Below are 14,518 nucleotides of genomic sequence, written 5' to 3'. Positions count from 1 at the left end.
CCAGGCGCCCCAGTTTTTTTTTTTTTTTTTTTTTTTTTTTTTAATGGAAATGTTCAGACTTATACAAAAGTAGAGAGAAGAATGTAATATACTTTCATGTATTTGTAACCCAGCTTTAGCTAGGAACACATGTCCACTCTTGTTTCATCTATATTCTACCAACTCCTCTCATTAAACTCTAGGGATTATTGTTAAGTCAATCCCAGATAGCATATTAGTTGATCTGCAAATATATATGTATCTTGAAAAGATTAAAAAAATGCTTTCAGGGGCGCCTGGGTGGCTCAGTGGGTTAAGCCTCTGCCTTGGGCTCAGGTCATGATCTCAGGGTCCTGGGATCGAGCCCTGAATCGGGCTCTTTGCTCAGCAGGGAGGTTGCTTCCCCCTCTGCCTGCCTCTCTGCCTACTTGTGACCTCTCTCTCTCTCTATCAAATAAATAAATAAAATCTTTTAAAAAAATGCTTTCAGGAAACGTACCCACAATAAATGATCATACCTTAAAAAATGACAGATAGTTCCTTAATACCATCCAAACTTAAGTAGTCCTGCACATACCTTTATGTACACCCAGTATTTGGATCTCTGTCCAGATAGTAGAGGGAATAAGGAAAGTCTGATGGTTCCACAGAATGGAGTACTACACTGGATTCTAAGAACTGAGTTCTAGGTCCAATGAAGCATGCAAATTGCTCTCTGTCCTGGGCTAACTTATGTAATCTTTCTGACACATTGTTGGCTTAGTGTCCTCATCAGCCTGATATTTATCACATACTGTTGACATGAAAATATGTTTAGTTTATTTGGATACAACCCATTAATATCCATAGGCTATAGTAATTATAATGTAAGCCAAAACGGGAGATAATTATTCAGCATTAAAAAAAAAATTGCTCAGCTGGCCTACAGCATTAATTGGCACTAAAAAGATCTGTTTTTCCCGTGTTTTCTGTTTTGTTTGTTTTTTTAAGATTTATTTATCTTAGAAAGCACATGCACAAGTGCATTTGAGTGGGGAACGCAGAGGAAAAGCAAGAGAATCTCAAGTAGATTCCCCACTGAGTGTGGAGTGTGTGTGTTGTGGGGGGGGGCTTGATCTCATGACCCTAAGATCATAAGATTATGACCTGAGCCAAAACAGAGTCAGAGGCCTAACTGACTAAGCCACCCAAGCCCCAAAGGTGTTTTCTGTTTTTATGAGGTAAAGACAGAGAATTCAAGACAGAGATAACTTTTTGGTTTAATGGAAAATGACATTTGGCATTTGTAGGGAGGGATGGTTAAAAGACTGGAATCAGTCTTCCACATTGATTTAGATTCAATGCAGCCCCTATAAAGAGTCCAGCTGCCTTTTGGCAGAAATTGACTAGCTCATCCTGAAATCCACATGGAAATGCAAGAGACCCAGAATCACTAAAACAACCTTGAAAAAGAAGAAAGTTAGCTCCAAAGTTAATAATCAGATTCTGGGGTAATGGCGTGACATAGACATATAGATCAATGGCATAGAATTGAGAGCCCAGAAATAAACCCATATATTTATAGTTAATTGATTTTTTTTTCACAGGGGTGTGAAGACAGTCCAATGGGGAAAGAATAACCATTTCAATAAATAATGCCAGGACAACTGGATATCCACATGTAAAAGAATGAGTTTGGATGCCTATTTAACACCATGTACAGAAACTAACTCCAAATAGATCAAACGCCTACATGCAAGAGTTGAAACTAAAACACTTAGGAAAAAACACTGGCATAAATCTTTGGGACTTCAGGTTAGGCAGTGATTTCTTCGATACAATACTAGAAGCCTAAGCAATAAAAGAAAAAAAACCCAGGTCATTTGACTTTAACAAAATTAAAAATTTCAAGAAAGTGAAAAGGCAGCCCATGGAATGGGAGAAGGTATTTGCAAGTTACATATTTGATAAGGAACAAGTATCTAGGGTATGTGAAGAACTCTTATAACTCAACAATAAAAAGACCAATAACCCAGTTTAAACTTGGGCAAAGGATCTGAGTAAACATTTCTGCAAGGAAGATCTACAAATGACTAATAAGCAGCTAAAAGATGTCAGCATCTTTTCATTAGGGAAATGCAAATCAAAACCAGAATAAATGACGCCTTTACACTCATTAGGATGCTGTAATAAAAGAGATAACAGTAACGAGTGTTGGTGAGGATGTAGAGAAATTAGAGACCTTCATGCATTGCTCATGGGAATGGGAAATGGCGCAACCGCTTTGGAAGAACAGTTTGGCGGTTCTTCAGAAAGTTAGACACAGTTACCATTGACCCAGCAGTTCACTCCTGTATTTATACTCAAGAGAAATGAAAACGTGTGTGTGTACAAAACTTGCACATGAATGTTCATAGCATTATTCGTAACAGTCCAAAAGTGGGAAAAAGTCTGTCAATGAATGAGTAAAAATATAATGTTTTTATCCATACAATGTAATATTCTTAATAATTTCTTCAGTTAAAAAGAACAGGTACTGATACATGGCTCCAACACAGATGAACCTTAAATCTACTAACTGAAAGAAGCCAGATACAAAAAACTATGTATCACATCCCGGCATTTTTTTTAAGGATTTTATTTATTTATTTGTTTGAGAGAGAGAGAGACAGTGTGTGTACAAGCAGGACGGACAGGCAGAGGGAGAAGCAGACTCCCCACAGAGCGGGGAGCCTCGTGCGGGGCTCCATCCCAGAAACCTGAGATCATGACCTGAGCCGAAGGAGACGCTTAACCAACTGAGCCACCCAGGCGCCCCATGTATCATTGCATTTTTATTAAATGTCCAGAACAAACAAATCCATGGAGACAGAAAGTAAATGAGTGGTTTGCTGGGGGATGAGGGAAGGGGGAAATGGGAAGTAACTGCTTAGTGGATACAGGGTTTCTTTTTGAGGTAGGGAAAACATTCTGGGATTAGATCTCTGTGATAGTTGCACAACTTTGTGAAGGTACTAAAACCACTGAATTGTACATTTGAAAAGGGTATATTTTATGGTATGTGAATTAAGTCTCAACTTTTAAAAAATGTAAAAGATTGGACTAGACATAAGTTTTTCCCCCTGGGATAATTGCTGGTGCCATTTTCTTCTAAAACAAACAAACAAACAACAACAAAAAACAGGAGGGGAGGGTGTATTTCCTTAGCAATAGAGTATTTGTAAATATAATATTATAAAAGCAGCAGCCAGATGTTCTTGCTCTGAGATTTACATTTTTCTGTTTCTGGAATATAGTGTGATCAGGTAACGTAATCATCCCTGTTACTTTATTGAACATGGTTTCTTTGGGGTGGGATCTGGTTATGATCTCCTTTCCTTTTCTAGGCATCTTTTTTATTAATAATACTGACTTGGCAGTTAAAATGTATGGGTTTGAATCCTAACCCCACCATTTACTAGCTATGTGACCTCGGGCATATTGCATAATATATTTGTGGCTCAGTTTCTTTATCTGCAACATGGAAAAAGCATTAATCCCATATCTTTTGGGAGGAGGTTTTTAGGTTTAAGAAGATAATGTCTAAAGTGCTTAATGAGAACTCAGTTAAGTTTGTTTCTCAGTATTCCTTGGGCTTTCAAAGGAATTAAAAATTAAGCTAACCACATGGTTGTGGTGATTGGTGCATTGACATTATTCCCAAGGTATTATTTTGAGGGGTGATTTGTAAGTATTGAATGTGTAGGACTTTAATATTTTAATTTTATTTTAATCTTATTGTTTACTAAATAATATACAATTTTTAAAGTTCTTTTTTAGTTCTTTAAGGGAAAAAAAGGTACCTTTTCTTTATAAAATATTGACAATTTGGGGGCACCTGAGTGACTCAGTTGGTTAAGTGTCTGCCTTCAGCTCAGGTCATGATCCCGAGGTCCTGGGATTGAGCCTACATCGGGCTGCCTGCTCAGCAGAGAGCATGCTTCTCCTTCTCCTTCTGCCTGCCACTCTGCCTACTTATACTCTCTCTCTCTGTCAAATAAATAAATAAAATCTTAAAAAAAATTTTTTTCTAAAAAAAAAATACATTAACAATTCATCAAACTTTATTTCCATTTTGTTTGACTATAGGAAAAAAATTTGGATGACAGAGCATATCGTAATATCCAGGAATTGGAAAATTACGCTGAAAACACACAGAGCGCTCTTCTTTACTTAACACTAGAAATATTGGGTGAGTCTTTTTTCTATTTTTATATTCTCTTTTTCAAAGAAAATACCCTTCAGACTTGACTTTTTCATAATTTGATAGTCTGGTCAGTGTAACACCGAAGTTTTTCTTTGTACCACCGATAAATGAACAGTTTTTTCTTTTTTCTTTTATTCCCCGAAGAGGGGGAATATGTAGCTTTCTTGGGAGTACAGACTAATCAAAATACTCAAGCTCTCATAAAAGTACTTTAGCTACCTCATGGGAATGCTGTAATTAATACTCTGGTAATTGCAGATGATTTTCCTTTTTTAAGCATCCCCTACAATTTGAAAGGCCTGGGGCCTGACTCTTCCTTCCCTGTGGATAATACTTCCCCATGTTTAAAAAAAAAAAAAAAGAGTAGAAAATATAAAACTGCATTTCTCAAAGTTTTTATGAGTTTTTTTTCTTTCCTCTTAAAAATAAATATAACGAATTTAGATACTTCTCATCTGACTTTAAGTTGGTGAAGTCTTGTAATGAGGAAATTATTTCGACCAAAGACAATAGCCTCTCTTTTGAAGAAGGTCGTATATCTTTCAGTCACCCTAAAGGAATAACACAAGTCCCTATTGAGATTCCCAGGCCTCTTCGGCCTGTACACCCTGGGACATGTTTGCCAACACAATGAAAGGAGGGAGCAAAGAGCAGAATGTTTGTCAAGCGTATACTTAAAATGAGGTCATATGGAAATGGCATTGAAAAGAAGAAATGGAAGACTTGTAATGTTTTTCCAAGACAGCTGATTAAAATTCCAAATGTGTTCTCGGTGTGCTGTAGTCCAACGAAGACTCTTTCATTTAAAAGTTGAGATTTGGAAACCTGTTCAGTGGTAAACAGCTTGTTCTCATGCCCAGTTTTGCTCAAATAAGTACTGTTTTTCAGATATAAAACATGGGATCAACACCTGCTTTTCCATGTGTAGGTGGTTTCTCCAAGCTGCTTCTATTGAGTTGTTGTGTATTTAAGGAGTAAAGAGCAGCCCTGTCGCTTAATTTCTGAACTCGTAGGTGTAAAGGACCTTCATGCAGACCATGCCGCGAGTCACATTGGAAAAGCCCAGGGCATTGTGACTTGCTTGAGAGCAACGCCCTATCATGGAAGCAGAAGAAGGGTGTTCCTTCCCATGGATATTTGTATGCTGGTAAGACCGTTACTTGTTTCCTCTCATGATTTACCTTGGGAACTTGGGGAGGGCCATGGTCTCTTGGTTCTTTGCTTCATCTATTCAAGTAACCGCTTTGAAACGAATACTGATTGCTTTTTGGCTCTGGTTAGCAAGTCAGAATTTTATCAATCAGGCAGTTTGGTCCATGATGGATCCATGTGTTTGTTTTCTTGCTTGTAAATTTTGTTCTACCTGCAACGGTGGTGAACTAACATCTTGTTGCATATTCTTCTAGGAGTGTGTGTGTGTATGTGTGTCTGTATACACACACGTGCATATACATATATTTTCAAAACAGAATAGGCATTATACTGAACACACTCTCTACCACCTGTTTTTCTTGAACTAAGTTAAAGTGTGCCTTTAGATTCCTAATGTGATATGTACTTTCCCACCCAGCATGGTGTTTCCCAAGAGGATTTTCTACGGAAGAACCAAGATAAAAATGTGAGAGATGTGATATATGACATTGCCAGTCAGGCACACTTGCACCTGAAGCATGTAAGTAGCCTCTTGGCCAAACCAGGTAAGAGATGACCATGTCTAGACATGGCCGTTCTTACGGACTGGTTGTTATCCCCAGCCTTTATTCTGTTTCTCGCTGAAATCCCAGTAGATTTATCTCAGGGCCTGTTGTGAACTCGCTCTTGCTTTTTACGGTCCCCCTTTCTCCCTCTCAGTGGCTGAACCCATCCTTCCTTGCTGAGCTCCTGTCTGCTCTGTGCGTCTGCCAGCTCTCGCTCTCAGGGGGCAGGGTGTGTCTCTGCCTTGCCAGGGCGTGTCTCTGCCTTGCCAGGGCTGATGGCTCCTTTCCCAGGAGCTCATGTTCTCAGCGTCCACAGCTGGCGTGATAATTCGCCCCCTTTCTGGGCAGCCTGTGGACCCTTCCATGGCTCATTTTCCTCTCCCAGTAAAACTTTTGTGAGTAAGTGGTTCACATTCATGGTTCCCTCAACGCCAGCATCACCGTGGCACTGTTCACCTTGCCATCATTCACTTCCCTCCTAGTAGTAAGCCCTACTAAATAATCCTATTGCCACATTTAATGGGCACTGAAAATTCTCATCCATTTTAACTCTTTCTGCTTTTGGCACCACACACATTTTTTTCTCCTTGAAACTTTCTGCTATCTTTTCCCCTTGGTTCTCTGACTTGGCTCCTAAACTGGTTCCTGATTTCTCCTGCATACCACTTTCGGTGTTTCCTAAAGGTTCGTTCTTCATGTTTTCTCACACTGTGATTTGTCTTTTGTTGACTCCCTGCCGCTCCTTTCTTTTTTTTTTTTTTTTAAGATTTTATCCTTAAGTTATCTCTGCACCCAATGTGGGGATTGAATTCACAACCCTGAGATCGAGACTCTCACGTTCCATTGACCGAGCCAGCCAGCAGCCCCCTGCCTTCTTGAAACTAGGTCCTTCATTCCAGCAATGCTATTCCTTCCTGATTCTCCTGAAACTATTCCTTTATTTTAGTGGCTCCTGAAAACTTGGTTGAAATTTCTATTTCTTTGATTCTCATGATGCTGTTTCTTCCTGTGAACCACCTCCCACCTCTGCTTTTTTTTTTTTTTTTTTTTTGAGCTTCAGTAGATCCTAAACACTTGTCATTTACCTGCAAATCTCAGGGCCTTTGTTCTTGTTGTTTATCTGCCTGGAAGATGCTCTTCACCCTTCAACTCCTTCACCCTCCAACCCCATAGTCAGTATTAAATATGACCTTATCAGAAAGATCTTTCCTGGCCACCATATCTAAAATAACATCCTCCCATTCCATCACCTTCAGTCCCTTTACCTTGCTTAGCACTTTTCACTGCCTGACATACTAAAAGTTTCTTTAATGCCTTCCCACCTCATAGAATGTAAGTGACTTTGTTTGGTTCTAATCTTATTGCTTCATCTAAAGTGCCTGGAACATTATAGGCACTCAGTAAATATTTGTGAAGTAGTAAATAGGTAACCAGATTGTAAGCTTTCTGAAGGCAAATAGTACATCTTAATTTTTAAAAAAAAAATTTCCTGAAGCAAAATTATCTGCCATGACAGAGATATAAATAAAATACATGGAACTTTAGATGAGAAATTACTTAAAATTAGCAGAGTTTTAGGTAAGATCTGAGAACACAACAGAATCATAAAAGCAGGAAAGCCCTGTGTTGGAACCTGAATAGTCCCAGTTGATGGACACTTAAGGCACCTGAAAGATAACAGATTCCCAGGCCGCACACCCTGGAGATACAGTAAATCTGGGATGGGGCCAGGAATTAAAATTTCCAAATGATTTTAAACAGCCATGTTTGAAAACTACTAGTTTGCAGGTTATGTGAACTAGGACCCTGGAAAACAGGTTTGGAAGGTAGGCTGAAGAAAGAGTATGGAATTTGGGAGGCTTTTGATAGGCACTGGAGGATGGGAGATGGGAGTGCAGACTCTGGAATGGGAACTTTCAGTCCTAGCCCTGCAATTTACTAATCACGTGATCTTAACCCCTGTGCCTCAGTTTCCTCCTCTGGGAAAGAAGGTCGTATTAGTACCTAACTCAAAAGGCTGTGATTTGGATAAATGGGGTTAGCATGTATAAAGACTTTATAACTGTGCCTGGCATATCATAAGTGACATGTTTCCTCATTGTCACCATCAAGTAGAGCAGGGACAGTAGTGCTGGACATGAGAGAACCTGGCCAGCAGTGTTTGAGACGAATCTGGGAAGTGGTAGATCAGTTAGGAGGCTTATTGAGGACAGAGAGAAAGAGGATCTGACTTAGAGATGGTAGATGTGTATACCGATTTATACACACACAACAGAGGTGGAATCAACTAGACTCGATGACAGACTGGGTTGTGGCAGGATCGGGGAGAGGGAAGGCTGCAGAATTCAAGTTTAGGTAGTGAGGTGCCATTCAGAGACTACCATGAAAGCAGTGGCATGCCGGTGCTGATTAGTAGCCTCTGGACCACCTGTGGGTCATCACTGAATTTAAGGGGATTCAAGAATATTCAGGGAGAGGGGCTATTGAAGACTGCTGGATTGTGACTTTGAAGGAAGGCCAGAGCTAGAAATAGAGATTTGGGAGTTATCCATATAGAAAGCCTATGGTTAAAGCTCTAAGTGTGGATGGTATTGTCCAAGGAGAATGTACATCTAGACATGAGGACCAGGGGCAGACCCCGAGGCCCACCTCTGCCTCTCAGGTTGAAGGAGTAAGGACCATTTATTTGGAAGGAGAAGGAACTAGTGATCAAAGAAGTAGGTGCACTAAGAATCATTCTCTTGGAAACTGAGGGAGGAGAAAATTCTAAGAAAGGGGAGTATTAAAATTTTGCGTGCCGTAGAGAGGTTGAAAAGATGGGTATGGTGGTTTAAGTAAATTGTGAATGATCTTGAAAAGAGCCATTTTAATAGACAGGTGAGGGTAAAACCAGAATGCGGGGGAAAGACGTCAGGGAGTAGAGGTGATGTCTGACAATATAAACGAAGACCTGTAGACAGGAGTGGGCTTGGTGAGCTCGGGATGATGGGCTCCGCATGAGTGGGTCACGGCTTTGTAGTCAGGGGTCCTGGTGAGCCAGGTGGGATAGGTGAGGTCGGAACCAAGTGTGGAGGCTTCGGAACTCCAAAATGAAGACATAAGACTTGGTGTATCAGGGAGTTAAGATAAAGAACATAAAAATAAAACAGTGACTAAGGAAGTTCATTTGGCAAACTGTATGAACTGATGAGAGGTTGAGAATGCAGGCAGGAGATCACTTAGGAGGCTCTTAAATTCCTGTAACCGGGAGATGCCCACGATCTAAGCTAGGGCCGTGCTGGGTCTCCTGAATGCGAGACCACCCCTCACTAGAGAGCTAGGGGGCCAAAGTAGTAAGATGTTATAAGGCAGCTGGAAAAGGCCAAAGCCAATCCTCAAGGAAGAATGGGATTCTTATTAAAGTACTTTTTCCCAAGTCCTTTAGGCTTAAGAAATTAATTTTAATTGGCAAGAGAGCTATTTTCTTGCCTTTGAAAGAGGCCGTAGCCATGTTGTTAAACTTCTAGTGTTGCTTTGTGATCACTTTCAGAGGCAGAGTGTTTATTTCCAGAAATATCTACATTTGAAGCCAGTTTCCTTTTGTCCTCCTTTGTAGGCTAGGTCCTTCCACAAAAGTGTTCCTGTGAAAGCATTTCCTGCTTTTCTTCAGACGGTAAGTAGATTCACAGAGAAGGCTGTTTAATTAGTGAAACAGATGTGTATGATCTCTTTTTCTATTCTGTAAGGTTCCCAGTGCGGTTCTTTAGCATGGGATTTTTGTTTTGCTTCCCTCCCTTCTGGTGGGTTTTGTTCATTATATTCTGCTTTTGGTGACAGCCACGCCTGTGATGCTGGGGCATGTGAGGGGAGTCACCAGACTGCATAGCTCTATAAGGTGTGTGTGTTTGTGTACACCATTAGCCAGACTTTCCTTTGGGTCAAATCCTAGTTTGTGAATGTCCAGTGGAGCTCTGATTTTGAGGTCAGATTTCATCTGTATTTTTTTTTCAAGATTTATTTATTTAATTGTCAGAGAGAAAGGGAGAGAGCATGAACAGGGGGAACAGCAGGCAGAGGGAGAAGCAGGTTCCTCACTGATCAAGGAGCCTGATGTGGGACTCAATCCCAGGACCCTGCGATCATGACCTGAGCCGAAGGCAGACGATTAACCAACTGAGCCACCCAGGTGTCCCTCATCTGTATTTTAATGGAATTTTCTTCTAATTATAAAAACTACATTCTCTGAACAGAGATTTGGACAATATTAAAAAAAAAAATGAGAAGGAGAGAACACTCCCCTGTAATGCTGAGACCCAGACATAACCACTGCTTATTCTGTTCTTTGCTTTTTTTAAATGAATTTTTGTGTATAGTTGAAATCACACTTTATATGTCATTGTCCTACTTATCAAGCATCTAGCCACACTGTTAAAAATATTTATAAATACAGGGGCGCCTGGGTGGCTCAGTGGGTTAAAGCCTCTGCCTTCGGCTCAGGTCATGGTCCCAGGGTCCTGGGATTGAGCCCCCGAGTCGGGCTCTCTGCTCAGCGGGGAGCCTGCTTCCCTTCCTCTCTCTCTGGCTGCCTCTCTGCCTACCTGTGATCTCTCTCTGTCAAATAAATAAATAAAATCTTTGAAAAAAAAATTTATAAATACACTATTTAATGGCTATATAATATTCTATCATGTGCTGGTACCTCAAGTTCATTAACTGTTCCTTATAATTAGATATTATAAACTATTAAAATGAACATAGAATTCTTAGAGATGGAAGGTTGATCACAAAATATTAACTATTGGTCACTTAACATTACAGAACGTTATGAATAACTTGAGCTCTTTTTTCCAAAAAAAAAGAGAAAACATGTGAAAGTACACTAAAATATCTTCAAAGTTTTTTTTCATTCTCTTTAAAAATTTTTAATATTTGATATCTACAAATAAATGTGGTTTATCTACATATATGTGCACATTATAAAGCATAATGCCACAAACACCCATGAGCTCACCACTCAATCCAGGAGCGAGAAGGTCACCATCAAACCACAGTTGTGTTCTTTCCCCCTTCTCATTCCCTTGCCTCTGCCTGCCTCCTCCAAACAGCTCTCTGAATTTTGAATTTATTATTCTGTTGCTTTTATTCCGAAAAGGCTCTTCCCCGTATTATATATTCCTAACCAACATGTTGTTTAGTTTTTTGGTTTTGAGCTTTATAAAAATGGGTCATACCTGTTTCTGTCTAGGTCACACTTTTTTTTTTTTTATAATTTTATTTTTTTTTTCAGCATAACAGTATTCCTTGTTTTTGTACCACACCCAGTGCTCCATGCAATCCGTGCCCTCTCCAATACCCACCACCTGGTTCCCCCAACCTCCCACCCCCCCACTGCTTCAAACCCCTCAGATTGTTTTTCAGAGTCCATAGTCTCTCACGGTTCACCTCCCCTTCCAATTTCCCCCAACTCCCTTCTCCTCTCTAACTCCCCTTGTCCTCCATGCTATTTCTTAGGCTCCACAAATAAGTGAAACCATATGATAATTGTAGGTCACACATTTCACTGTGGTATATTTCACTGTGTGAATAGTGCCTTTTTTTTTTTTTTTTCTGTCAAAGACCTGGATTGCAGGTTTTTTGCTACTACGACACAGAGCAGCTGTGCACATTTGTGCACATGTCTCCTGTTGTACATATCTATAAGTTTAGGGTTTAAAACATAGATGCTAAATTTGTACGTACACCTGTCTGTCTGTGTGTCGGAAAAGAGTCTGGGAGAAAATACAATCCCTCTTGTTGTCTTCTGGCTCATCTGTATATTCTCGTGAATCCCCAGTGGGGCTTCTGTGGATCACCCAGCTTGTCCTGCAGACACTAGGGGGAGCTGTGCACATGGACTGAGAAGGCAGGAGTTGTCTCAGGATTGTGCAGGGCAAAACTAAGTGGCTTCTCTGTTCAATCAAGTTATTGCAATAAACTTAAAATGTACAGATTAATAAAAACTGAAAACCATAAAATAAAGAGGATGGCCCATTGCTGCTGTTTTCCATCCTGCTCCCCAACCCCCACGAAAGCTTAATGAAGTTTTGTGTGATGGGGGAAGCATGGGGTGACATTTATAGGGAACCTGTGGTGGTTCTCCCAGGTTGCAGATTGTTTTCTAACAAGAACATAGAGACCCATTAAACTTTTCCACAAAATAATTTTTTTAACAAACAACTTAAGCTTGTCCTCATAGCACAATGCATTTGTGCAGGCAGGGAGGGGGCGGTGGTGGTGGCGTTCAGTGTCCTTGATTAAAACACCCCTTCTGTTTTCTACAGAATCTAGTAATAACACCTGACAAACAATAGTTTCTGTAATATTTTACATATTTTGTGTAAAACATAAATTATAATAAATTTACATTCTGTAAGTTATGACCAGAATTGAGTTGTTATTTCTAGTATTAGCTCTTTGGTCCTGTTTTACTGGTCTAATAGAAACTTCTTAGATGTCTTTATTTTCTCTCTCCCTTTTAAAATTCTCATTTAAATTCTTAGTACATGGAAGACCATCTCAGGGAAACTAAAATAGCCTTAATACTTAGACCTTTTCTTTAATTTCTTTAAAAACCTTAATCATTCTGTGACCTCATGACTATTACTCTCGTTTTCCAGGTTGCCCTGGAGGACTACTTAAAGAAAATTCAGCGGGTGGATTTTGACATATTCCACCCATCTTTACAGCAGAAGAATACGTTACTTCCATTATCATTGTATATTCAGTCATGGAGAAACAGATATTAAAATAATTTTATGGCACTGTTCTTTAGTTTTTTTAATTTTACAGAAGTATACTGGTTAAGTATACTGGTTAGGGTCCTTGTTTGCAAACAACAGGAACTGACTGTTTACATGACGAGAAAGCGGATTTTCAGGTTGGCTGTACGTAGTTCACAGACCAATGAAACGTTGCTGGGGGGCGAGGGCACCTCGATGCTGCTCAGATCCTGCCAGGGGCACCACCTCTGTCCCCAGCAGCCCAGACCCATTGTGATGCGCGCTCTCTGTCAAGTCGGAGTCCCGGAGGGCCTGTGGTTTTAGCTGCACTGAGCCTGCAGGCTGCCCTTCAGCCACCAGGGGGCAGGAAGCAGGCCCGCCTCCTCCCTTCCTCCCCCTTGGAGGCCGGCTGGGAGCTCAGGTGACCATCGTCTGCCTGTGGAACAGCCACACTCAGCGGGCCAGTCCAGCTAGGAAATACCTTTCCTTCGGGGTCACGGAGAGTGAAGTGAATATTGAAGAATGTCAGTCACTATGTTAATGGCTTCATATCCCAAACATTTCATCTTTACAACTCTGCAAATTTACCCGTGATGAGAAAATAACTTCCTTAAGGTAAGCTCGATGGCTGTCCAGAGCTAGAACCTTAATTTGACTTTAGGTCTGGCTGACTTGAAAGCTTTTGTTTTGTTAACCCTGCTGCGTTACTGTCTGTCCTTGGGCGTTATCATGATTGTGACCGAAACGGTATTAACAAAATCTGTACTAATGTAAAGTATATTACCGAAATTGTATTGAGCATTCACAAAGGGGATACTATGCGGTGCCTGGGTGGCTCAGTCGGTTAAGCGTCTACCTTCGGCTCAGGTAGTGATCTCGGGGTCCTGGGATTGAGTCCCGGGTGGGGCTCCCTGCTCAGTCTGCTTCTCCCTCTGCCTCTTCTGTACTCATGCTCACTCTCTCTCTCCCCCTCTCAATTAAATAACATCTTTTTAAGGGGGGATATGACATTTTTAAAAACTAGTTATGCTAGTTGAGCTTCCCAGTGATAAGCTCTGTGCTATATACTTTCATCAGTGGTTCTCATTTGATATTTAAAAAGAAATAAGGATTTTTTTTTTTTTGGTAAATAAAAAATCGCCAATCATCAAGTACATACTAACTGCAAAAAAACTCAACTGTGTGCACTGCTGGTAGTTGGCAGAACTGCCGTCTGAGTCTCTGACCCCCAACCCCAGGATTATGGCTGTGTCCTTTTCCTGCCCTGTCAGGGTCCTGTCTGCGGCCCACTCACGCCTCTGGTGTTCTGTCGCCCCATCTCCTCTCTCCTAAACCTTTGGTTCGAGTTAGTGCCCACTTGAATGGTGAATTAGTGATAGCTTAAAATACTACATTTTTGCAAATGAAACTCAAACTGGGAGCTGCTTGAGGGGTCCCACAGCACCTAGAATGGCTTCTGACTTAGAGCAAGTAGAGAAATGAGAGATTAGTGAACGTGGACCTGTGCGAATGTGCACTGTGCTTGTATATGTTCATACACTCTTAGTTGGTAACGGATGCTGAAGGAATATCCTCTTGTTTAATTCTGTGGCTTTAGAGAACCTTTTAGCTTATCTAAACGAGGCAAGTACAAGGAAATGGAACCCCATTTCCTCTTGGGATCTGAGTTGAGTTCATTAGAGACATTCTTCGTTAGTAAGCATTGTCTCTTTGTCTTCGCAGGTTAAATCTGGCAGCAATCAGCTACTGAGCATCTGGGTTCCTGTCCAAGGGTCTTAAAAAGCAGGGTTTAAGCATGAAGTGGATTACTGGATTCTTTACTTGCTCAGAAGCCAATTTACTATTAAGTAAATAACTTTTTTTTCTTTTATTTGACAGAT

General features: G+C 40.5%; 1 protein-coding gene across 5 annotated transcripts in view; it reads left to right on the top strand.

The window, feature by feature from the left end:
* LOC111146778 (NADH:ubiquinone oxidoreductase complex assembly factor 6) overlaps window positions 1-13,492 on the top strand; it is a 25,813-nt gene extending 12,321 nt beyond the window's left edge. For 4 of the 5 annotated variants that reach the window (XM_022502458.1, XM_022502462.1, XM_022502460.1 and 1 more), the window contains 5 exons: window positions 4,087-4,189; window positions 5,218-5,351; window positions 5,775-5,876; window positions 9,497-9,553; window positions 12,537-13,492. In XM_022502458.1, coding sequence (XP_022358166.1) covers window positions 4,087-4,189; window positions 5,218-5,351; window positions 5,775-5,876; window positions 9,497-9,553; window positions 12,537-12,665 — 525 coding nt within the window. In that variant the 3' untranslated portion in view covers window positions 12,666-13,492. The remainder of the gene's footprint in view (window positions 1-4,086; window positions 4,190-5,217; window positions 5,352-5,774; window positions 5,877-9,496; window positions 9,554-12,536) is intronic. The other variant, XM_022502461.1, reaches the window with a different exon arrangement.
* The last annotated feature ends 1,026 nt before the right edge of the window (window positions 13,493-14,518 follow it).

The sequence above is a fragment of the Enhydra lutris genome, unplaced genomic scaffold, assembly GCF_002288905.1.
Source record: "Enhydra lutris kenyoni isolate GAN:26980312 unplaced genomic scaffold, ASM228890v2 scaffoldscaffold14, whole genome shotgun sequence".
NCBI lineage: Eukaryota > Metazoa > Chordata > Mammalia > Carnivora > Mustelidae > Enhydra > Enhydra lutris.
This window is presented reverse-complemented; position numbering and strand designations above follow the sequence as displayed.